A 24,387-nucleotide genomic window follows, 5' to 3' on the forward strand; every position below is an offset into this window, starting at 1 on the left:
CTCCCATTAAAAAAAAAAAAAATGCATGTTCGTGTGTATACACAGTACATGAACATATTATGCATATTCCCAAAGACCAAATAGTGATTTGCAATTTAAGCCTTAATCCTGATCTCATTAATAACTAGTTGTATTTAGCCGTATCTATAGATCATATTATCTACATATGAGGAACAATACATACCACACAAGAAAAAAAATAATGAAAAACTAAGATGTTATATGCAAAAGGGTTAAACTTTTTGTGATATAATTCCAGGTTTTTTAATGTGAGTATTCCTATTTTGTACATGTGGAAGCAATTTTACAAAGGTATAAAGGTATAATGACATCAAAATATACTCCATACTGGTAGAAGAATGTCAAAAACAGAAAATTTCAAGAATGGTTACAATCTATAAAACATTATCATATGTAGTATTTCACTGATTTTTTAAAATAGCCCAGGAAGATAGTTGTTATTGCATAAATTCTCATTCTACATATGCAGAAACTGAGACTTAGAGAGATTAAATGATTTATCAGAGTCACATAGGTAATAATGTCAAGGCAAGGAATCAAACTCAAGTCTTTGGGCTTTCAAATCAAAATTTCTGCAATACAATGAAAATCAATTGCTGATTCAAGCCAAGATGTCAAGATACTCAGAAAGATGTCTATGACTCTATAGCTATTATCAAAATTAATTTTTTAAAAGTAATAACAGCCACAATAAAGGCAGCTTTCAAGTTCTGTACTAGGTCAGGCACACAGAAAATGTAACAACAACACTGCAGTCTACATCTTTTGATTTTTCTCTAATCCTTGTCTACCATCAAAGCAACACATCTAGAAGAAAAAAACTACAAATCCCCTACACCATGTGGATCTTTATGTTCTACCAACTGAGGTTGAGTATAAACTTAATCTACTAAGTTTACAATATTTTTAAAAAGTACTTAGGGGGGCACCTGGGTGGCTCAGTGGGTTAAGCCTCTGCCTTCGGCTCAGGTCATGATCCCAGGGTCCTGGGATCGAGCCCCGCATCGGACTCTCTGCTCAGCGGGGAGACTGCTTCCTCCTCTCTCTCTGCCTGCCTCTCTGCCTACTTGTGATTTCTGTCTGTCAAATAAATTTTTAAAAAAAAATCTTAAAAAAAAAAAGTACTTAGGTCTTACTTTCATAAAATAAAAGTTGTGTCTTAAAACAATAAATAACACTTAAGTGTAGAACTATCTCCATAACAAACTAAACCTATTATCAAAATGTAGTCTCTTTGGGAAACCACAAACGGTTCCTGTTAACCTCAAAGACTACTAGGTATATGCGCAAATGCCCACTTAGAGAAGTTCAACTTTTAAATTACCATGATCACGAAATGGGCTTTAGTGCTGCATTTTACATGTCCAATCCCCGCAATCATAAGGACAAGCTTTGGTTTATATTACAATTGAGAATGAGTCTCAAGATATTGTACAGGAAATTAATGTTTGGCTTTGGTATTCTCAAGGCTTGTAGGAATACTGTAGTTGATAGCATAAACCAGGGAACCTATTAAGCAGCACACCCAGTTTGTCCGTGGTTCCACTGCCCTCTAGTGGCCATTTTGAAACTAGTTATTAACAGCATTAAGCCTTTGAAAGTCCGCAAAAGCTTCTCAAAGCCTGTAGGCAGACTAACAGCATCTGCAACATTTGGGAACTTCTTATTTGTACAGATTTCAAGCCCCACCTAAGATCTAGCTCAAGAAACTGTAGATGGTGCCCAGAAATCCGTTTTAATTATCCTGCAGGTGATTCTGGATGCGCGGTAAGTTTGAGAACCACTAGTCTAAGGGAAGCATTTTATTCATATCTGAAGTAAATGTGAAAGCAGATAGGTGCAAATGATGATTAATTTTGTGTGTCAATTTGACTGGATGAAGGCATATCAAGATAGCTATTAAAACATTACTTCTTGGTGTGTTTATGAGGATGTTTCTTGACGAGATTAGATTTTGCATTGGTGAATTGAGTAGAGCAAATGCCCTCCCCAATGCCAGTGGGTATCATCCAATCTATTGGACCTAATAGATTAAAAAGGCAGAGTAAGGGCAAATTTGTTTTTTCTACTTGAGCTAAGACATCCATCTTTTCTTACCCTTAGACATTGGCACCTCTGATTTTAAGCTTTCAAATTCAGATCAGTAATTACACCATTAGTCCCCAAATTCCCAGGCCTTCAGACTTGGACTGAATTACACTGCAGGCTTTAATGGTTCTCTGGCTTGTGACAGCACATCACAGGACTTTTCAACCTCCATAACTACGTGAACCAATTCCTATAATAAATCTCCTCTTAGATGTATAAGAACCCTAATACAGTATATGTGAGTATTCTTTCATGAGTATTGCTCATAATTATTCTTATGCTTTTTCCAAATTTCAAAAGGCCTTTTATATGCACCAAATACTCTAAGAAAAGCTTACATTTATTTGGAGAGACTTAAAATTGCTATAAAGCCATGACTGAATGATACAGAAAACCAAAGAATAAAATGAATAAAAGTAAATTCAGTGAATATGAAGTTCATTTTAAAAGCTTGCTGACTAACCAAAACATCCTACTAGTATGCACCTATTGGTTCCTTGTCTGTAAAATCAGTGGGAAGATGTTTGTTCAGTGAATGAATGTTCAATCCAGGTTTGTGTGGGGAATTTAATATTTAAGTTCTTCAATGGATGTGTATTATTTTCTACCCATTTTTCCATTACATAATTTGCTACTTCCCATTTTATATACATATATATACATATACGTGTGTGTATGTGTGTGTGTGTGTATATATATATATATATATATATATATAAAATTATTCAAACTCTCAGTGACAGAACCTTAGCCACATCCTGAGCTAAGACCAAAAACTACTTAAGCCAGATTTTTTAAAAATTGTGTTTTGGGTAATTCATAATAATTTTTAAATCATGTATAACTTAGCGTCAGCTCTAGGCTGCTGATGGTCACTTAATCTCATCATCAGCATGATTCTACAGAAAGTAAACTAGACTTGAGGTCAGAAAATATGAGATTTGATCTTTTGGCAAGTAACTTGCCAAATGCATGTTTGCCCAGCTAAAGAGTAGTGGAAAAAAATAATATCTATATTGCTGGGGTTTTGTGAGGGTCAAGGAAGTAAGAATAAGGGAAGATTAAATGCTAAATAAAAGAAATTCACACATCATGTTTAAGCAAATATCCAGAAAGAATGGTGTATATTAGAGAGTATTGAAACTGTTATTGATGAATAAAAAGCACAAAGCCCTTACAAATAACCACTCTAAACTCTGGACAAAATATAGGAAAAAAACTACCTGAAAGCACTTGAGAAGGAAAAAGCAGGCAGACATTGAAGAGGTCAACATTTTTAAGAAAGAATGGTACTGAGTGAGGATAAACCCCAATCAACATACTGGGTACAAAAACACAGAAAACCTACAATCTTAGTGGTTAAGGCCCAGAAGACGGAGTATGGAGTGGCCATAGCAGGTGAAAAGTGAGGGTGAAAATCTGAGGAGAGAGAGAGACAAAAGACAGCAAGCCTTATTCCATATTAGGTCTTCCTAATTCTCTGACTGGCACTGAGTGGCAGAATCCAAGCAGCACAATGAAGGCTGAGCAAATAAAGCCTTTTCATAGTTCAAAGTTCAAGTTAGCAGTCTGCTAAAAGAAAAAAATATATATTCTTCTCAATAACAAACAGGATCAAGAGAGGTCTAAAATACACCTTTCATAACTTCCTGGAAATAAGAAAATTAATAGACATATGAAGAAACAGGAAAATGTGGCCTGTGTTCAAGAGAAAAGGCAATCAATGGAGATCAAACTTGAGATGACGCAGATATTGAAATTAACACACAAGGATTTTTAAACACTTATTAAATTATTTATTTAAATGTATTATTATTAAAATATTTATTGCCATTACAATAAAGGATATAAAGGAAAACATGCTCATAATGAATAAAAAGGATACAAATCTTAGGTGAGAAATAAAAACCATTAAAAAAAAACCATGGAAATTCTAGAACATAAAATAAGATCTCTGGAATTTTTAAAAAGCCATTAGATGAGCTTAACAGTAGTTTGAAGATGAAGGAAAAAGTCAATGAACTTGAAGACAAATCCAATAATTATTGAAGAACAAAAAAAATAAATTGGAAAAAAAATGAATGTGCTCCTCAGAGATGTATGGGATAACATCAATAAGTCTAACATATATGTTAATGGAGTCCAAGAAGAGAGGTAAAATGATAGCAAGAATATGTGAAGAATAATAGCTGAAAACTCTCTAAAAATGGTGAAAGACTAAAATTTATATGATCAAGATCAGAGAACCCTAATTAGGAAAATACAAAGAAAAACTACAAACATAAACACAGTAGTCAAACTATTGCAAATAAAACAGTAAAGGTAAAAATCTAAAAACAGCCAGAGAAAAATAACAAGTTACAAACAAGGGATAATGACTTCAATGATCACTAACTTCTCATCAGAAACAACGGAGGCCAGAAATTAGCAGAATGATCTTTAAAATGCAAAAAGGGGGAAAAAACTGTCAACCCAGAACTTTATATTCAGCAAAAATATCTTATAAGAGTAAAAAATAAAGACATGTTCAGATAAAAGAAAAAAAACCTCATCAACAAACCTAAACTACAGAAAATGCTAAGAGAGATTTTCTATGCCAAAGGGAAGTGGTAACACATAAACATTTAAATCTTCAGAATGGAATGAAAGCACTTTCATTTTAAGACTTTCATTTTGTCCTTTATAACTCAAAGATTCTGATTAAAGTGCTACTAAGTGAGCCTAACTTCTTTTCCCATCTTCACTCTCTCAACCATATATATATATATACACACATACCACCAAACCTGTAGAGACAGAGACATATGTAATAAGGGGGCCACACTACAAGGATCTGTTGCCCAAAGTAAACTGTAGATTCCCTAGTTCCTGCAAGGTTTTTCAGTGCTGCCTAACTTTCTCAAAGAGTAGCACAAGAGACATCTTATTCAGTTTATATATTCTATGAATATAACCCTTCTGTTATCCAATAATTTGTTTCATTTACTATAAAATGAAAATCACAAACAGTAAACATTCTGATAGATGGTGAGTTTCTATAAATGCTTCAGTATGTAAACTTTTCAAGGAACAGAACCCTATTATACACTTGTTTTGTCCCCACAACAGCACCTAACAGAGAGCTGAGCAGAGTTAGTGCTTAACATTTATTTATTGTTTTCAAATAGCACTGTAGTTGAAATGCATTGTGTCTAGTAAGTTTATCCTTCATCTTGAAAGCTACATAGCAGTTTTACATTAAGTTATAAGACTAAATATAGAAATGGAATTGTTTCCTCCTGGTTTAGAGAAAGCTATCGTTTGAGGACTCATTAAGACACTACCCAAGGGAAAGAAAGGGTAAGAAACAAACAAAAAAAATGCAAATTTGATGGAAAAACTTCATTATTTCCAGGAATTCAGCCTAATCCACTTGTCCTCACTATTACTCTAGGACCGAAATTTACTACTTAGTATAAGGAATAATGCAGAAAACCATTAATATATTATTTGGGTAACTAAAGTCCTTTCCCTATTTTTCAATCAAGTTATTTTAGTTTTGTTACTGTCAAGTTGTAATTCTTTCTGTGTTCTGGATAATAACCCCTTATCAGATATAGACATTTCCTCAAAGAAGATATACAAATGGCTAACATCATTACCATCATTAGTGATGCTTAACATCACTAATAGAGAAATGCAAATCAAAACTATCATGAAATATAACCTCACACCCATTAGGACAGCCTTTATAAAAAATACAAAATATAGAAAGTTTTGGTGAGGATGTGGAGAAACTGGAACACCTGTGTACTATTAGTGGTATTGCAAAATGGTGCAGCCACTATCAAAAATAGTAAGGAGTTTCCTCAAAAGATTAAAAATAATTTACTATATGATTCGGCAATCCTACTTTTGAGTATGCCACCAAAAGAGAGGAAAGCAGGATCTCAGAGAAATGTTTGCAAATCCATGTTCACAATGGCATTATTCACAATAGCCAAGAGGTGGAAGCAATCCAGTGATGGATAAACAGAGAAAATGTGGCAAATATATACAATAGAGTATTGCTCAGGCTTTAAAAAAGAAGGAAATCCTGTCATGTGCCACAAAATGATTAAACCTGAGGGGAATATTGCTAAGTGAAATTAGTCAGTCACGAAAAACAAATATTCTATGATTCCCCTTACATGAGTTACCTAAAGTAATCAAATTTATAGAAACAGAAAAACAGAACTGTGGTTCCCAGAGGCTGGAGAGGAGGAAACAGAAAGTTGTTCAGTAGGAATAGAGTCTCAGTTTTGCAAGATGAAAAAGTTATAGAGATACACAAGGTGAATGCTAGTTAATGCTATAACAGTACACTTAAAAGTGGTAAATTTAACCAGTCAGTTAAGCGTCTGCCTTCAGCTAAGGTCATGATCCCAGGATCCCAGGATGGAGTCCGACATCAAGCTCACTGCTCAGCAGGGAGTCTGCTTCTCCCTCTGCCTGCTGCTCTCTGACAAATAAATAAAATCTTTACCTCCCCCAAATATAGTAAACTTGATGTTTTGCTTTTTCCCCCTTTCCTTCTTTTCCCTTTTCTTTACCCAATCTGCCCCCAACTCAAAATATATGCACTGAATCAACAAAATAGAGAAAAGAGAAATGAGCGTTCTGCTCTTCTCCTTTCACAGTTCTCCACAACAAGCATTAGTTTTAGTTCTGAAACAATGAGGGAATGTAGAGGGCGTGTATTGGAATGAGCACTGAGTATTATACACAACTAATAAATTGCTGAACACTACAAAACTTATGATGTAATATATGCTGGCTAACTGAACATAATAATAAAAAAGAAAAAAAAAGAAAAAATGAGGGAAAAGTTGAAGGGAAGCTCAATTCTAGGCTTCTAATTTGGGGGAACCAGAACATTTCTTCCAATTCAGGCTCAAGCTGGCAACTCTACTAGGCAAGATGGAAATGTATTTGAGTACCCAAGATCTTTAAAACCAAATGAGAAATTAATTTAAATAATAAAATATTATGAAGCTCTCTCACAGTCATAGTTAATGTACTGAAAATGATCTCAAATTAAAGGTAAAATAAAAAATAAATGGGCAAAAATAAGAACACATATAATAACATTTTCTTTATTAATCAATGAAACAAAGAAGTAAGAAAACATATCTCACAAATTAATAGCTAGTCCATTATAAAATACTTCATTCTACAATCTCCTTGAGCTGTTTTTCCATCAATTTCATCAGGTTTTGCTTCTTCTTTTCTGTTTGGGTGCAAAGTCCCATAATAAACAATAAGAAAAATAATTCCAAGGACAAGACTAAGAGCTATAGTGATACTGATGGGCATAAAATAGTCTGAATTAAAAACAGAGACTGGGGAAACCCAGAACACAACCAATATCCCCACTGTGGCCAGTACCCTTACAATATAGTAGCAAAACATTGGACATCTGGTATTCTGTCCCTTAATATTAAAAAAAGTAAAAGTAAGAATGAATCCAACAACAACTCTATATAAGAATTCCATACTTACAGAAGCACAAAACTGAGTTTGCTTTTTAAATGCCCACAATAACCCTAAAAACCAAAGAAATAACAATAGAAATAATGCAATCTTAACATTTAAGAATAGAAGAAGTACAATACTCAGCATCCAAGATAATAATGTAAATAACTTGTAAAAGAGGTATGTGAATTTGGGACAGGATCCTTTAAGAAGATTTTTATCAGACAAGGATTTTCTTAAAGCTACTTGATAATCAAGAGTTGACCAAGAAATAGCACAGCAAGAGACCATAATGGCTGCATCTACAAAACAAAAAATAAAAAATAGATATACTGTTATAGGAATAATAACAGCAATATTAAATTACTGTATGCCATACATGCTTTATCTGTACATACACACACCCACAAACACATCAGGTACTTTATATACTCATCTCATCTACTCCTTTGAAATAGATATTAATATTCCCATATTACATATGAAAGAATTGATGCTTAGAAAATACACATATTACTTAAGTCATACAACCAGCAAGTTGCAGAGAGCTGAGAATTGAAGCTAAATCTGCCTGATTTCAAAATTGGTGTACTTCAATGCTATATTAGACTGCTTTGTAAGATTTTAAATAAATTCATTGTACAAATTATATTGAGCAACTGGTATAATGGAAACTACACACTCTGGAAGTCCTCTAAGAGACTACAGTTACAGTCCGAGCTTTTCCAGTCTCTTTGGCTTTGACCTTGAACATATACTTAATTCACCAAGAGACAGCATAATGGGGGGCAGCAGTAAGAAGGAAGGGAGAAAGGAGGGAGGTTAAATAGAAAATTTTCATGAAAGTATAATTGCCCATTTTTTAGATGATGAATCAAATAAATAAATATATTCTAAAACTTACAAATTTCTATAGACTTGACATCTTTACCCCTTCTTTTCCCCAACAAATAACAGAAGTTCATTACTGCTTTGAAAAGGATGACACTAGCCCCACTGTCAGAGCTGGAAACTTTTATAAAACTGAAAGCAAAGGCATTAGAGGGTTAAAAAAGAATTTAAAGCAGAACACAGAATGCTATTCCTTCCCATTTAGTCTCACTGGAGGTCTATATCTTGGGATAAAAAGGCAGACTTTTAAGAAATTGACCTACTGAAAAAGTTTATGATGGTTTTAAATGCCTTTGTCTACTCTCCCGGTTTTAGCATATCCCATTCTGGACTATACAATTAGCTGGACTTTTTTCTTTCTTCTTTAATTCAAACATTTTTTTAATTTTTTTAAGATTTTATTTATTTATTTGACACAGAAAGAGAGATCACAAGTAGGCAAAGCAGCAGGCAGAGAAAGGGGGAAGCAGGCCCCCTGCTTAGCAGAGTGTCTGATGTGGGGCTCAATCCCAGGCCCCTGAGATCATGAGCTGAGCTGAAGGCAGAGTGCTTAACCCACTGAGCCACCCAGGCACCCCTAATTCAAATATATTTTAATTAAAGCTCTGCTTTCTGCTAAATTGTCCTATGCCTTTTTTCTAATTAGTTTTTAACTTCTACTGAACTAATACATAAATACATAACAATTGAATAAACAAAAACAAATTATTACATATATAAAATTTAAAAGTAACTAAGCTCCACTTCTCTTCACCTCTCTGTCACAACCCCCAGAAGAAATCGCTAAAACTCTTCTAGCTTTTCTTCTGACATTTACTGTTGTATTTGTAAATAAAACACTTTAAAACAAGACAAAACAAAAAGAAAGAAAAATACTTTATCTGCTTTAGACACTACTTCTTGATTTCCTCTTTGGAAAGAAGAAAATTTAGCACATACATAAGTACACACCTTTCTTGCATTTTCCTCTCCCTCCATCTGCCCAACAGAGTAACATCACAATTTTTGGTAAAAGTCAGTATTTGGTGTTTATCTTGTAACTACATATGCACTGGTTTGTTTGTTTTACTGCTCAGCCAAGTATTACACTGATATATTTCCTTTCTTTTAAAACTGTTCACTTTTCCTTTACTTGGTTTTTCATAAGCTTTTATTTCTTAGGAAAATCTTCAAATTAATTAATTAGTAAAACTCCCCTATATACACATTTATTAGTTTGTTCCTTTTCTTTTTTTTTTAAGAATAGCATCCTATTGATCTAAGGTAGCTGTTCTCAAGGTTTGCTTCCCGCCTTCCCAGAACTTCTGTTCACTTCTCTTTGGTGTTAAATTCCGGTTTCCTGTTCTCAAGTCTTCCTTGCTTTATTCTCATGTTTTGATCAAGCATTCTCCAGATATTCTCGAGAGAAGTAACACCTAAGGAAAAATTTTTGAGACCATGTATGTCTCAAAATGTCTTTATTCTACCTTCACATTTGATACACAGTCTTGCTAGAAACAGAATTGAAAGTTAAAAAACGTGGAGCACCTGGGTGGCTCAGTCACATCTGACTCTTGATTTCAGTTCAGGTCAAGATCTCAGGGTCCTGGGATCAAGCCCCCAGTCAGGCTCTGTGCTCAGCATGGAGTCTGCTTGTCCTCCTCCCTCTGCTCCTCCCCTGATGTGCTCTCTCTCCTCTCTCCCTCTCAGATAGATAAATAGATAGATAGAAGACAGATAAAATCTTAAAAAAAAAAAAAAAAAGTTAAAAAATGGTTTCAGCGTGCCTGGGTGGCTCAGTCAGTTGAGCATTTGCCTTCCACTTGGGTCAGGGGTTCTGGGATCGAGCTCCACATCAGCATCCCTGCTCAGCAAGGAGGGGGAGTGCATAGCTTCTCCCTTTCCTCTCCCTCTACCCCTCTACTCGCCACCCCATTCATGCACTCTCTAATAAATAAAAATCTTTTAAAATTCTTTAAAAATGTTTTCCATTGAAACTTTAAAATTGTTGCTCTATCTATAAGCTCTTAGTTTCAAGTATTACAGTTAAGAATTTCAATGCCATTCAGTTTCTCTCACATCTTATAGAATGTTATCTTTATCCTTGCTTCTCTGGATGTTATAATGATGGGCTCAGTATGGCCATTTTTATTTACCCTTTCATTCTAATAACCCACATCCTTCAGTCACTGTGGTTTATTCTTTGGTGGTTTTGCTAGAAATCACAATATGCATATTTAGTATATCAAAGTTTAATATTAATGTTTTACTTCATAGAAAGATTTATAACAAACGTAATGAGGTTTAAATTTCAGGGACTCACACTTGCCCAGGTTCCTTCCAAGCCTAGGAAAGCCCAAGCAATGTATTCACTCTGTCATATATTTTTATAAGATTTGGGAAAAATAAGGCATTTTTAACCGCAGTTGATTAAATGCCCTGTCTCTACTCCTACTTTCTCTTATATTTTCCTTTGGTGTATTGAAGTGTGGTCATTTTGGAGATCTAAGGGAAATTGAGTTGAGAATACATTTAGTTTAGATTAGAAGGATATGTTTATAAGATCTGTTAAATAATTAAGATCTGGGGCGCCTGGGTGGCTCAGTGGGTTAAGCCTCTGCCTTAGGCTCGGGTCATGATCCCAGGGTCCTGGGATCGAGCCCCGCATCAGGCTCCCTGCTCAGCGGGGAGCCTGCTTCCTCCTCTCTCTCTGCCTGCCTCTCTGCCTACTTGTGATCTCTCTGTCCAATAAATAAATAAAATCTTAAAAAAAAAAATTAAGATCTTACTAAGTGACAGAGCTAAGATTCTCCGGCAGTTTGCCTGATATTAACACTTGACTATATTTCCACCAACGGGGCCTTTGATTACTTAACATTAAGGTATAATGGTCTATCTAGTCTTATCCAGTTGACACTATTAGTTTGACACTATTTCCCACTTCTTACTAATCTACCTGCTCTACTATATTTTTCTAATCATTTAGCTAACCTAACATTAAGTCACACTCTATCCAAACTGAATTCCTTGTCTTTACCAAACCATATCTTTGTTTATGTATTACTCTCAGTCTGAAATGACCTTGTCAAATTATACATAAACAAATTATTATTTTATTTCTGAGTTTGACATTACTGACACCTGTGAAGAAAACCTAAGACTACCAATATTTACTAAACGAGACATCAATAATAAACTAGTACTGTCACTTCAAACAGTATTGAAAATTAGTTATTTCATCAAAAAAAGTGATATATTCTGAACTTATACCACACAACTGAAAAAACTGCCAGTGTTTTTCCAAACTTAACAATCCAAAAAATATACATATGATTAATAATTTGTGACGCTAAAAGAAGCTTTTCCAAGTTAAAATAAAAAACAACTTTCAATCAAATATGCTAGAAAACAGAATTTTTCTATTCCCTCTAAAAAAATTGTATTATAAAATTATCAAATCAAAAGTCAATCAGTATGCAACCAAAAAAATCAAAATTATCAAAACAATAAAGATATATTACTTTTCTTCCTCTTGTGAAATTTGTCAGCTTTTTTTATATATGTAATTTACTGTAATTTATTTTTTTAAATGTTTACTTTCATACCTTTTATGAACTGTATTCCCCCCAAAATGCGTATGATGAAGCCCTAAACCCCAATGTGACTCCATTTTGAAATAGTGCCTTAAAGAGATAATTAAGGTTAAGTAAGGTCCTTAAGGGGCCCAAGTATGATAGGACTGGTATCCTTATAAGAAGAGGAGGAGACACCAGAGATCGTTCTCCACACACAGAGAAAAGGACATGTATGGAAACAGCAATAAGGTGGCCATGTGCAACACAAAGAGAGAGCCCTCACCAGAAACCAACTCTGCTGACATGTTGATCTTAGACTTCCAATCTCTAGAACTTTAAGAAAATATATTTCTAATGGTTATGCTGTAGAATTCTGTTATGGCAGTCTACACAGACTAACACAATACCTAATTTTTTATATTATATTCTTTTTCTTAAATGAGGTCTAAGTGTTTAAGTTTTACACTCCAAAAAACCAGATCCACCTTTGCTTTGCCTTTTTTCTGGACTATACAAGGAATTCAAAACACTTTAACTCCATTATCTTCTACCAGACTTACATGTTATCACTGTCTTGTACTTTCCTTCTAACTTTTTCTTAACCATATGATATTTTATTTTACAGTCAATCTTCATTTAGATTTACCCACATATTTACTAATTTCTTTCTTCTTTATTCCTTCCATTTTGGAACACCTCTGTTCTATATGAAGTACATTCTTTGGAATTTCCTTTAGTAGTGATATGCTAAGGCATGGATTTCTTTCTACTTAGTTGCTTGTAAGATGAAGGGCTTCCTCAATCTGTGGGTAGTTGACTCTCATCATTTCTGAATTTTTTCAGCCATTAACTTCTCAAAATTACTACTGTTCCATTTTTTCTCTCCTCTCCTCTCCTTTCACAGACTCTGCTCAGATGTATATTAGACCTTGCATCCCGCCTTCCATGTCTCTTAATATCTTTTTCATATATTCCATCTCTTTGTCTCTATATAGTATAATCTGAAAATTTCTTCTGATCTAGCATTGAATCACTGCCTATACCGCTATGCCTTATCTGCTAAGTAAATTTCAATTCTTAAATTTTATCATTCTCATAAATTGTACTCTTTTGTTTTTCAAATACACAATATCATTTTTTATAGTTTCCTATTCCATATTTTTAAGTTCATCACTTACCTCTTTTGACATAGGATGCAGATACTCTGTAACTGTTAAGTTCCAATATCTAAGGACTTAATAAGCTTTTTTTTTCTGTTCTTACTCATGATGCTTTTGTGTGTGTGTGTGTGCTATAAATTACTGTAAACCATTCATTTTCCTTGGAAAACTATCTGTGAAAATTATTTGAGACCTGAGAGAAAATGAATTCCTCCAGGGAGGATTTATACTTATTTGTGCAAGATGGCTAGGGTCACTGTCAGTCTGGGACCACTCTAAACTATATTCATACCTTGGCTTTCATTAGTTTGTTTTCAGTTTTGTTTTGTTTTGGGGACTAAAACTGAGAATTTTGATTGCAAAACTGTTATACGTTAAGTTTCCCTGCTCTACTCAATAGCAAGGCAATATTTCTTGCTGTGTCTTGAAAGTAGATAATGAGGTAGGTAACTTCACACCTTTGCCCTAAGGAGGGTGCCTTTTGGAGTACCAGTTTTACAGATTAGATCTTTTTATCAGATGTCCCTCCCTTATGAGGATTGAGCTTTGTCTTCAGTCCACACACTGGAAGCTATCAAAACTGAATCTGCTACTTACAGTTTTGGTAAAAAAAAAAAACAAAATAAAACAAAACAAAAAACCTCCAGGTATAAATGCCTTCATAGTCTTACTTAACCCTGCTGTGTTCCCACTTTCATGTGTATGCAGACTTTTGAAAATATCCAATTGTTTTACATATTTTCAGAGAGAGGATTAATTCAAATAATTTAGCCTTTCAGTGGTAGAGTTTATTTAAATAATCTGTTTTCCATCTGCATTCCATCTTCTAAACATTTGTTGATACTCTAATCTGCTATTCTATTCTACATTCTCTTTGTCCCTATGGGTTTATACCATGTTTACTCCTTTACTCTTTTTAGTATAATTTCAGGAGAGTGCAAAGATAAAAGAATATGTTCAGTCTTCTGAAGTACTTCTATATATAACCTGATTTTTTTCACATTTTACTCATCTTGATTATCAAAATAATATATGAGTAGCAGAGAAAATTTTTTAATTTAGAAAAGTTTATAGAAGATGAAATAAAACCTTTCCTAATCCTATTACCCAGAAGCAGCCACAGTTGACATTTTTGCATATTTTCTTCCAGATTCTTTATATAATAATTTCTCTGTATCCTTAAAGTAGGATAGAAAATTTGGCAATGAAGAGCTTTGCATTGTGGGAACTCTTTCCTTTCTCTCTCCTGGCCATTTTGGCAACTGCTATGGCAAAAAGATGGCGGCTGTAAAGAAGATGAAAAAGTTGCTGGAATCAATCAACTCTACATTCCAACTCACTATGAAAAGTGGAGAGTACATGCTGGGGTACAAGTGGACTCTGAAAATGATCAGACATGGCAAAACGAAACTGGTCATCCTCGCCAACAACTGCCCAGCCTTGAGGAAATCTAAAATAGAATACTACTCCATGTTGTCCACAACTGTTGTCCGATACTACAGTGGCCATAATACTGAATTGTGCACAGCATGTGGGAAATACTATAGGGTCTGACACTGGCTATCACTGACCTAGGTTATTCTGGTATCATTAGAAGCATGCCAGAATAGGCAGAGTAGTAGTAAATCATGCAAAATTTTTCTTTAATAAAACTGACCAAAGTTTGCTTTAAGAAAAAAAAAGTATAATAGAAAATTTCATAAACTTTTTGCCTCAACTTTATTTTAGAATTACTTTCCTATGATATTAAAAGTTATCTATAAATGCTATTTCTAATGGCTACATCATTTTTTATACTAACGGTCTATAATTCGATTTCTCATTTTTTGCTATTTTTAACTAACACCTCAACTTCTTACTTCAAGAAGAAACTAAAGGACAAGGACAGAACCTTAAAATAAAGACAGCAGTTACTGGATCCCATTGCTGGTCTGGATGCTATTTACTACTTGAAATCATCAGAAAATCTAACATAATATAGGCTGTAGTTCTAAATACTGAACTTCTAGCTTAGGAACTGTATGATATAGAACTTTTTTAAGTCTAAACCCACAAATTCCTTGAATCACAAGGAAAAAAATCTCATAAGTAGGTTCTCTTTGATATATGACTAACAAAGTAAAGGTAAAAATATTAGAAGGGACTACAGTCTAAAGTTTTATGGGAAATGAGAAATAGGAAGACTGAGGGAATGAACTGATCTCACAGGTGACTCTAGCATAGAAGGATCTCCAGGGAAAATGATAATCTGTTCCTCTGAGCTGAATCCAAGTGTATATAGAACCAGAGTCATTAATGAAAACTGGGGCTATTACTTAGCAAGTGGGTTTTTTTTTTTAACATCTCAAATTAGATACGTAAAAAGGTTTAATGAAAACATTAATTGTCCCTTAAAAAATGAACATTTTACCCTAATGACGAAATCTGCTATAGAAGAGCAATATATTGACTAGTTACAAAATTTTCATTGTTTTGTGGCATTTGGACTTTCACCCAATGATTCCAATTCTGGGAATTTACCCTATGAATATACTTCACACATGTAAAATGATTCCTGCATAAGATTACTCACTGCAGCATTTTTTTACAATAGCAAAATATTAGAAACAACCTAAATTAACATAAATATGGGGCTTGTTAAATAAATCATCCATAATTTGTAATACTATGCAGATAATAAAAACGAATGAGGGAGTTCTTTGTGGATTGATACAGAGAGATCTCGAAGACATACCGTTAAGTGCAAAAAGCAAACACAACTTTTATGTTACCATTTCTGTAAAAGAAAAAAGAGGAAAAAAGAATATAGGCTTTTTAAAAATTTTTCTGAAAGAAGCATCAAAAAACTGACAATAATAATTTCCTTTCTTGGCAGACAAAAGAAGTAATGGGAAGAAGGTGAAGGAAACAATATATCTTCATATACTTTTTTATATTTCCACAGTATACTTTTTTCAAAAAAATGAATAATTCTTAAAAGAAAGAAACTGTAAGAAAACCTCTAAAACCTCTCAAAGAGTTATGTAGTTGAGGGGTGCCTGGGTAGCTCAGTCACTTAAGCATCTAACTCTTGATTTCAACTCAGGTCAGGATCTCAGGGTTTTAAGATCGAGCCCCACATTGGGCTTTGTGCTGAGCATGGAGTCTGCTTAAAGAGTCTCTTTCTCCCTCTCCCTTTCCACCACCCCCCACACAAAAATTAAAAAAAAAAAAATCTCAGAGGATCCATTTAACATAGGGTGTTAGGAAAGACTTACACTGACTGAAATTTGCTTGACCATGTTCCAGAAAGATGTAGAGCTGCAAAACAAATTGTGGGCAGCCTTCCAGGTAGGTCTCAAATAGCCTGAGCATGCTCAAATCAGTCATTCTATCTATAACTTCTTTATGTGGATCAATTTGTTCTTCTATAAAGTTATCAGTTTTGCTGATATTTTTGAAAGCCACGTGATAACCCTTTTTCAAGGCAAACCAATACCTGTAAACACAAATATTCACCTTCAGTAAAATATTCATTATAACATGTATGTTAATATATATAATAATTCTGGAAAAAGTAATGTGTTTAAGAACAGAATATTCTGGGGTGCATGGATGGCTCAGTTGGTTAAGTGCCTGACTTCATTCAACTCAGGTCATGATCTTAGGGTCCTGGGATCAAACCCCACAGCAGGCTCCTCACTTAGAGGGGAATCTGCTTGTCCCTCTGCCCCTCCCCCCGACTCATGCACCCACATACATGGTTTCTCTAATAAAAAAATTAAATTATTTTAAAAATAGTACAGAATTTTCCCACAGACTTTCTCCACTACAAATTTCTTTCAACTCTGAATATCTCATGATGGCTTTATTGCAATTCAAACTCCATAAACTTTGGGGCACATGGGTTGCTCCATCGGTTCAGTGGCTGCCTTTGGCATGGGTCATGATGCTGGGGTCCTGAGATCAAGCCCCACATTGAGCACCCTGCTTAGCAGAGTCTGCTTCTCCCTCTCCCTCTTCCTCTGATCCTCCTCCCTGCTCATGCATGTGCTTTCCCTCTCAAATGAATTTTAAAAAAAACTTTAAAAAAAATACTCCATAAACTTTAATTGCATATTTGATAGGCACTGTATGCTAGCACTGTTGAGAACACATGATTTCAATTCATATTCATAGTAATTATGTGAGAAGAATAAGTATTATTCCAATTTCACAGATGAGAAAACTAAGAATGAGAATGATAGAGTGATTAGCTAAAAGTAAAGATCAGACCAAGACTCCAAACCTGATCTTATGATTCCCAGTCTTAACCACTATTTTCTGAAAGACAAACAGCAATTTTCAATTCATGAAATTTTTTTTAATGTATTTCACAGAGATCACAAGTAGGCAGAGAAGGAGGCAGAGAGTGGGGAGAAGCAGGCTCCCTGCCGAGCAGAGAGTCTGATGCGGGGCTCGATCCCAGGACCCTGGGATAATGACCTGAGCCGAAGGCAGAGGCTTTAACCCACTGAGCCACCCGGCTGCCCCCAATTCACACAATTTATCTTAACTACAAGACAGATACATGCTCTTAAAATGTCAAAGTTGAAGATGAGACTGAACCTAGCAAACAATTACCCGATATCTGCAAGGTGCTAGGCTCTTTGACCATTACCATCCTAGAAAATATGTAATTTCTCAAAGGCTTTTAAAACACCCTTGCTCGGGCTCTTTTTTTAAAAAGAATTTTAAAATGAACATGAGTTATCATCATAAGTAAAACTAGTAATAAAACATATGGAGATATTTAAGAAATTTGGGTCTAGCAAAAAGGCAAACGGGCTTCTAGCCCAAAGTTTACTGAAACTCTTTACTCCTCAGTTTCATCATCTATAAAATAATGGCAGTCATATATATCTTATTTCAGTTGGCCCCTTCTGTCACTGTTTCCCATTTCATTAAATGGTACTAACATTTACCATATTGCTCAGACCAAAAACATGGAAAAAATTTACAACTTTTTTTTTTCTCATACCCTAAAAATCAATTCCTCAGCAGGTTCCCTTGGTTCTGATTCTATCTCCAAATATATTCAAATCTGAGATGTGTTGATCAGAGGAGAAGATGGCAGAGGAGTAGGAGACCTAAATTTCATCTGGTCCCGGAAATTCAGCTAGATAATTATCAAACCATTCTGAATGCCTAGGAACACAACAGGCAATCAAAGAATAGCAGTAATTCTATGGACAGAAAAGCAACCACATTCTGGAAGGTAGGATGTGTGGAGAAGTGAATCTGAGGTGATATACGGGAAGCCAGACTGCTGGGGGGTGGGGGAGCCTCTGTCAGCTGGCTACCAGCAAGTGATAGAGCTGTGGGAGCACAAAACCAGAACTTTTAGAAGTCTGCTCTGCTGAGGGATGTTGCTCCAGTGGCTAAGTGGGGGGATTGGAATCCTTGCAAGGACAGTGTGGTCTCAGGACCCTCTGGGTTACAGAAAGCCTGAGGCTGCCTGAGTGTAGAAGAGCTCCCAGATAACTGAGTAGGGAAGCTGGCTGCAAAGACTGAGCCAAGAAGTGGGTTCTCAGCTCAGCATTACCATAAATCATGATCCACAGCACAGTCGGGCCACTGCTCTTCATGCAGAGACCCAACAAGCGGCAGATCCAGGCAGACTCTCCTTTCTCTCCCGGGAGGAGAGGCATGGGAGGGCACCGCAGGAACCTGCTGGGTTTGGAGACTCCAAATGGGGTCATGTGCCAGAGACAGAAATTTTCAGTCACAGGCCAGGTGAGCACAGAGTATGCCAGAGACCAGGGAGACAAGAGTGACTGACTACTTTTCTCTGAGGGTTCGCTGAGGAGTGGGGCCCTGAGCTTTCAGTCTCTGGAGACAGAGACTGGGAGGCCACCATTTTCATTCTTGTCCTCTAAAGCTGTACGGAGAGCTCTCAGGGGGAAAAAAAGCTACCAAGGCAAACCCAAGCAGATTACTTAGGCTGGCCCCTGGCAAGGGTAGTGCCATTCCCCCTGGGGCAAAGATATTTGAGAATCACTGCAACATGCCCCTCCTCCAAAAGATCAGCAAGAACATCCAGCCAAGACCAAGTGTATCAATCAATGATAACTGCAAAACTCCAGCACTAGAGGAATACAACACAGATTTCATGGCTTTTTTCCCATGATTCTTTAGTCTTTCAAAGTTAATTTTTTTAAATTTTATTTTATTCTTTTATATTTTTTAATTTTTCTTCTTTTCTCTTTCAACCAACATCTTATCAATTTCTTTTTTTAAATATTTTTAATTATCATTTTTGCAGTCAAATTCTATTCTCTCATTGTATTTGTGTGTGTGTGTGTGTGTATATATATATAACATATACATATACAAACATACATATGTTTTTCTTTAAAATTTTGGGATGCAGTTTCTTCTCACAGACCAAAGTAAACCCAAAATCTAGTGTGTAGCTCTGTTCTATTCAACAGCCTGATCATATTCTTTTTATTTTTTTCTTTTCTTTCCTTTCTGGTCCCTTCTGATTTGGTTAGTGTATCCTTATCTTTTTCTGGGGTTGTTGTTACTCTTTTAGCATTTTGTTCTCTCATTCACCTATTTTTCTCTGGACAAAATGACAAAATGGAAAAACTCACCTCAAAAAAAAAAAAAAAGAACAAGAGGCAGTACCAACTGCCAGGGACCTAATCAACACAGACATTAGTAAGATGATGGAACTAGAGTTCGGAATGACAATTATAAAGATACTAGCTGGACTTGATAAAAGCATACACGACACTAGAGAATCCCTTTCTGCATAAATATAACCAAGTCGAAACCAAAAAGGCTATTAATGACGTCCAATCAAAAATGGAGGCTCTAACTGCTAGGATAAATGAGGTAGAAGAGAGAATCAGTAATATAAAAGACCAAATGATGGAGAATAAAGAAACTGAGAAAAAGAGAGACAAACAGCTACTGGACCACAAGGGGAGAATTCAAGAGTAAGTGATACCATAAGACAAAACAATATTAGAACTGGGATCCCAGAAGAAGGAGAAAGAGAGAGGAGCATAAGGTATATTGGAACAAATTATGGTGGAGAACTTCCCTAATTTGGGTAAGGAAACAGGCATCAAAATCCAGGATGCACAGAGAACCCCCCCCTTCAAAATCAATAAAAATAGGTCAACATCCCAACATCTAACAGTAAAACTTACAAATCTCAGAGACAAAGAAAAAATCCTAAAAGCAGCTTGAGACAAGGGATCTGTAACCTACAATGGTAGAAACATTAGATTAGCATCAGACCTGTCCAGAGAGACCTGGAAGGCCAGAAAGGACTGGCATGATATATTCACGGCACTAAATGAGAAAGATATGCAGCCAAGAATACTACATCCAGCTAAGCTGTCATTAAAATAGAAGGAGAGATAAAAAGCTTCCAGGAAAAACAAAAATGAAAAGAATTTGCTATCACCAAACAGGCCTAGAAGAAATATTGAAGGGGGTCCTCTACGCAAAAAGAGAGTCTAAAAGTAACATAGACCATTCTCTATGTTTAAAAGTAACATAGACAATATACAGTAACAGCAACCTTACAGGCAATACAATGCACTAAATTCATCTTTCCATAGTTACCCTGAACGTAAATGGGCTAAGTGCCCCAATCAAAAGACACAGGTTATCAAACTTAATTTTAAAAAAATAACATCCATCAATATGTTGTCTACAAGGGATTTATTTTAGACCCAAAGACACCTCCAGATTTAAAGTGAAGGGGTGGAAAACTATTTACTAAGGACATCAAAATAAAGCCAGGGTGGCAATCCTTTTATCAGACAAATTAGATTTTAAACCAAAGACTACAATAAGAGATGAGGAAGGACACTGTATCAGACTTAAAGGGTCTATCCAACAAGATCTAACAATTTTTTAAAATTTTTTTAAGATTATTTATTTATTTGACAGAGAGAGAGATCACAAGTAGGCAGAGAGGCAGGCAGAGGGGGACAGGAAGCAGACTCCCCGGCAAAGAGAGCCCGATGCAGGCCTCGATCCCAGGACCCTAAGACCATGACCCAAGTTGAAGGCAGAGGCCTGACCCACTGAGCCACCCAGGTGCCCTATTTTTTTTAATTTCTTTTCAGTGTTCCAGAATTCATTGTTTATGCACCACACCCAGTGCTCCATGTAATACATGTCCTCCATAATATTGACCACAAGGCTCACCAAAGCTACCATCCCCCACCCCTCCAAAACCCTCAGATTGTTTTTCAGAGCCCATAGTCTCTCGTGGTTCATCTCCCCCTCCAATTTCCCCCAACTCCCATCCCCTCTCCATCTCCCCATGTCCTCCGTGTTATTCCTTATGCTCCAAAAATAAGCAAAAACATATGATAATTGACTCTCTCTGCTTGACTTATTTCACTCAGCATAATCTCTTCCAGTCAAGATCTAACAATTTTAAATATTTATGCTCCTAACATGGGAGCAGCCAATTATATAACCCAATAACAACAAAATCAAAGAAATACATCGACAATAATACGGTAATAGTAGGGAATGTTAACACCCCCCCCCACTGAAATAGATCAGCTAAGCAAAGATCAACAAGGAAATAAGGGCCTTAAATTACACACTGGACCAGATGGACTTCACAGATATATTCAGAACATCCCATCCCAAAGTAAGAGAATACATGTTCTTCTCTAGTGCACATAGAATATTCTGCAGAACAGATCACATCCTGGGTCACAAATCAGGTCCCAACCAGTATCCAAAGATAGGAATCATTCCCTGCATATTTTCATACAATGCTTTGAAACTAGAACCCAATCACAAGAGGAAAGTTGGAAAGAACTCAAATGAATGGAGGCTAAAGAGAATCCTACTAAAGAATGAATGGGTCAACCAGGAAATTAAAGAATTTTAAAAATTCATGGAAAGAAATGAAAATGAAAACACAACTCTTCAAAATCATTGGGATGCAGCAAAGGCAGTCCTAAGAAGAAAGTTTAGAGCAATGAAAGCCTTTCTAAAGAAACAAGAAAGGTCTCAAACACACAATGTAACCCTACAACTAAAGGAGCTAGAGAAATAACAGAAAATAGAGCCTAAATCCAGCAGGTGAGGAGAAATAGTAAAGATCAGATTAGAAATCAATGAAATAGAAACCAAAAGAAAAGCAGAACAGATCAATGAGGGAGCTCATTCTTGAAAGAATTAATAAGATTGATAAATCCCTGGCCAAACTTATCAAAAAGAAATGAGAGAGGACCTAAATTAATAAAATCATGAATGAAAGAGGAGAGATTACAACCAACACCGAAGAAATACAATTATAAGAACATATTATGAGCAACTATATGCCAACAAATTAGACAATCTAGAAAAAATGGATGCATTCCTAGAGATGTATAAACTACCAAAACTGAACCAGGAAGAAATTAAAAACCTGAACAGATCCATAATCAGCAAGGAAATTGAAGCAGTAATCAAAAACCCCCAACAAACTAGAGCACAGGGCCAGATGGTTTCCCACGGAATTCTACCAAACATTTAAAGAAGAATTACCTATCCTCCAGAAATTGTTCCAAAAAATAGAAATGGAAGGAAAACTTCCAAACTCATTTTATGAGGCCAGCATTGCCTTGATCCCAAAACCAGACGAAGACCTCATCAAAAAGGAGAATTACAGACAAATATCCCTGGTGAACATGGATGCAAAAATTCTCGCCGAAACACTAGCCAATGGATCCAACAGTACATTAAAAGAATTATTCACCATGAGGGGCGCCTGGGTGGCTCAGTGGGTGAAGCCTCTGCCTTCGGCTCAGGTTATGATCTCAGGGTCCTGGAATTGAGCCCTGCATCGGGCTCGCTGCTCAGAGGGGAGCCTGCTTCCCCCCCCGCCCCCGCCTGCCTCTCTGTCTACTTGTGATCTCCCTGTCAAATACATAAAATCTTAAAAAAAAATATTCACCATGACCAGGTGGGATTTATCCCTGTACTGCAAGGTTGGATCAACATTTATAAATCAATGTGCTACAGTACATTAATAAAAGAAAGAACAAGAACCATATGATACCCTCAATAGATCCAGAAAAAGCATTTGACAAAGTACAGTATCCTCTCTTGATTAAAACTCTCCACAGTGTAAGGATAGAGGGTACATACCTCAATATCATAAAAGCCATCTAGGAAAAACCCACAGTGAATATCATTCTTAATAGGGAAAAACTGAGAGCTTTCCCCCCAAAGGTCAGGAACACAGCAGGGCTGTCCACTGTCACCACTGCTATTCAACATAGAACTAGAAGTCCTAGTCTCAGCAATCAGACAACAAAAAGAAATAAAAGGCATCTGAATCGACAAAGAAGTCAAACTCTCACTCTTTGCAGATGATATGATACTTTATGTGGAAAACCCAAAAGACTCCACTCCATATCTGATAGAACTCATACAGGAATTCAGTAATGTGTCAAGATATAAAACCAATGCACAGAAATCAGTTGCATTTCTATACACCACCAACAAGACAGAAGAAAGAGAAATTAAGGAGTCAATCCCATTTACAACTGCATCCAAAACCATAAGATATCTAGGAATAAATCTAACCAAAGAGGCAAAGAACCTATACTCAGAAAACTACAGAATACTCATGAAAAAATTTGAGGAGGACACATAGAAATGGAAAAAATGTTCCAGGCTCATGGAGTAGAAAAAAATATATTGTGAATATGTCTATGCTACCTAGAGTAATCTGCACATTTAATGCAATACCTATCAAAATACCATCAATTTTTTCAAAGAAATGGAACAAATAATCCTAAAATTTGTAACAAGAAAAGACCCCCAAATAGCCAGAGTAATGTTGAAGAAGAAAAGCAAAGCTGGTGGCATCACAATTCCAGACTTAAAGCTCTATTACAAAGCAGTAATCGACAAGGTAGTATGGTTCTAGCACAAAAACAGACACATAGATCAATGGAACAGAATAGAGAGCTGTACCCCTGAAACAAATAATACGTTATATGTTAATAAAAAAATACACACACACACAAACACACATATACACACATACATACATATACATCCAAATATGAATACATTATATACCATCACCTCCACTGCCTCAATCCTAATTTAAGCAGCCAACAATCTCTGGTCTAGATTACTTCAATAGCTTTATAACTGGTCTCTGATTTTAATCCTGC

The 24,387-nt window shown here is 35.7% G+C and overlaps 1 protein-coding gene and 1 pseudogene across 2 annotated transcripts in view; one reads left to right on the plus strand and one right to left on the minus strand.

Annotated features, from left to right (window-relative positions):
* Window positions 1-7,166: 7,166 nt before the first annotated feature.
* The window catches only part of XKR9 (XK related 9), a 49,938-nt gene continuing 32,717 nt past the window's right edge, over window positions 7,167-24,387 (minus strand). The window contains exons 2-3 of one of the 2 annotated variants that reach the window (XM_047727797.1): window positions 16,465-16,685; window positions 7,167-7,904 (exon numbers count right to left, since the gene is read on the minus strand). In XM_047727797.1, the coding sequence (XP_047583753.1) occupies window positions 7,276-7,904; window positions 16,465-16,576 (741 nt within the window). In that variant the 5' untranslated portion in view covers window positions 16,577-16,685 and the 3' untranslated portion in view covers window positions 7,167-7,275. The remainder of the gene's footprint in view (window positions 7,905-16,464; window positions 16,686-24,387) is intronic. The other variant, XM_047727796.1, reaches the window with a different exon arrangement.
* Window positions 13,664-15,039, plus strand: LOC125098734 (60S ribosomal protein L30-like; annotated as a pseudogene).

This window comes from Lutra lutra, chromosome 4 (genome assembly GCF_902655055.1).
Source record: "Lutra lutra chromosome 4, mLutLut1.2, whole genome shotgun sequence".
Lineage (NCBI taxonomy): Eukaryota > Metazoa > Chordata > Mammalia > Carnivora > Mustelidae > Lutra > Lutra lutra.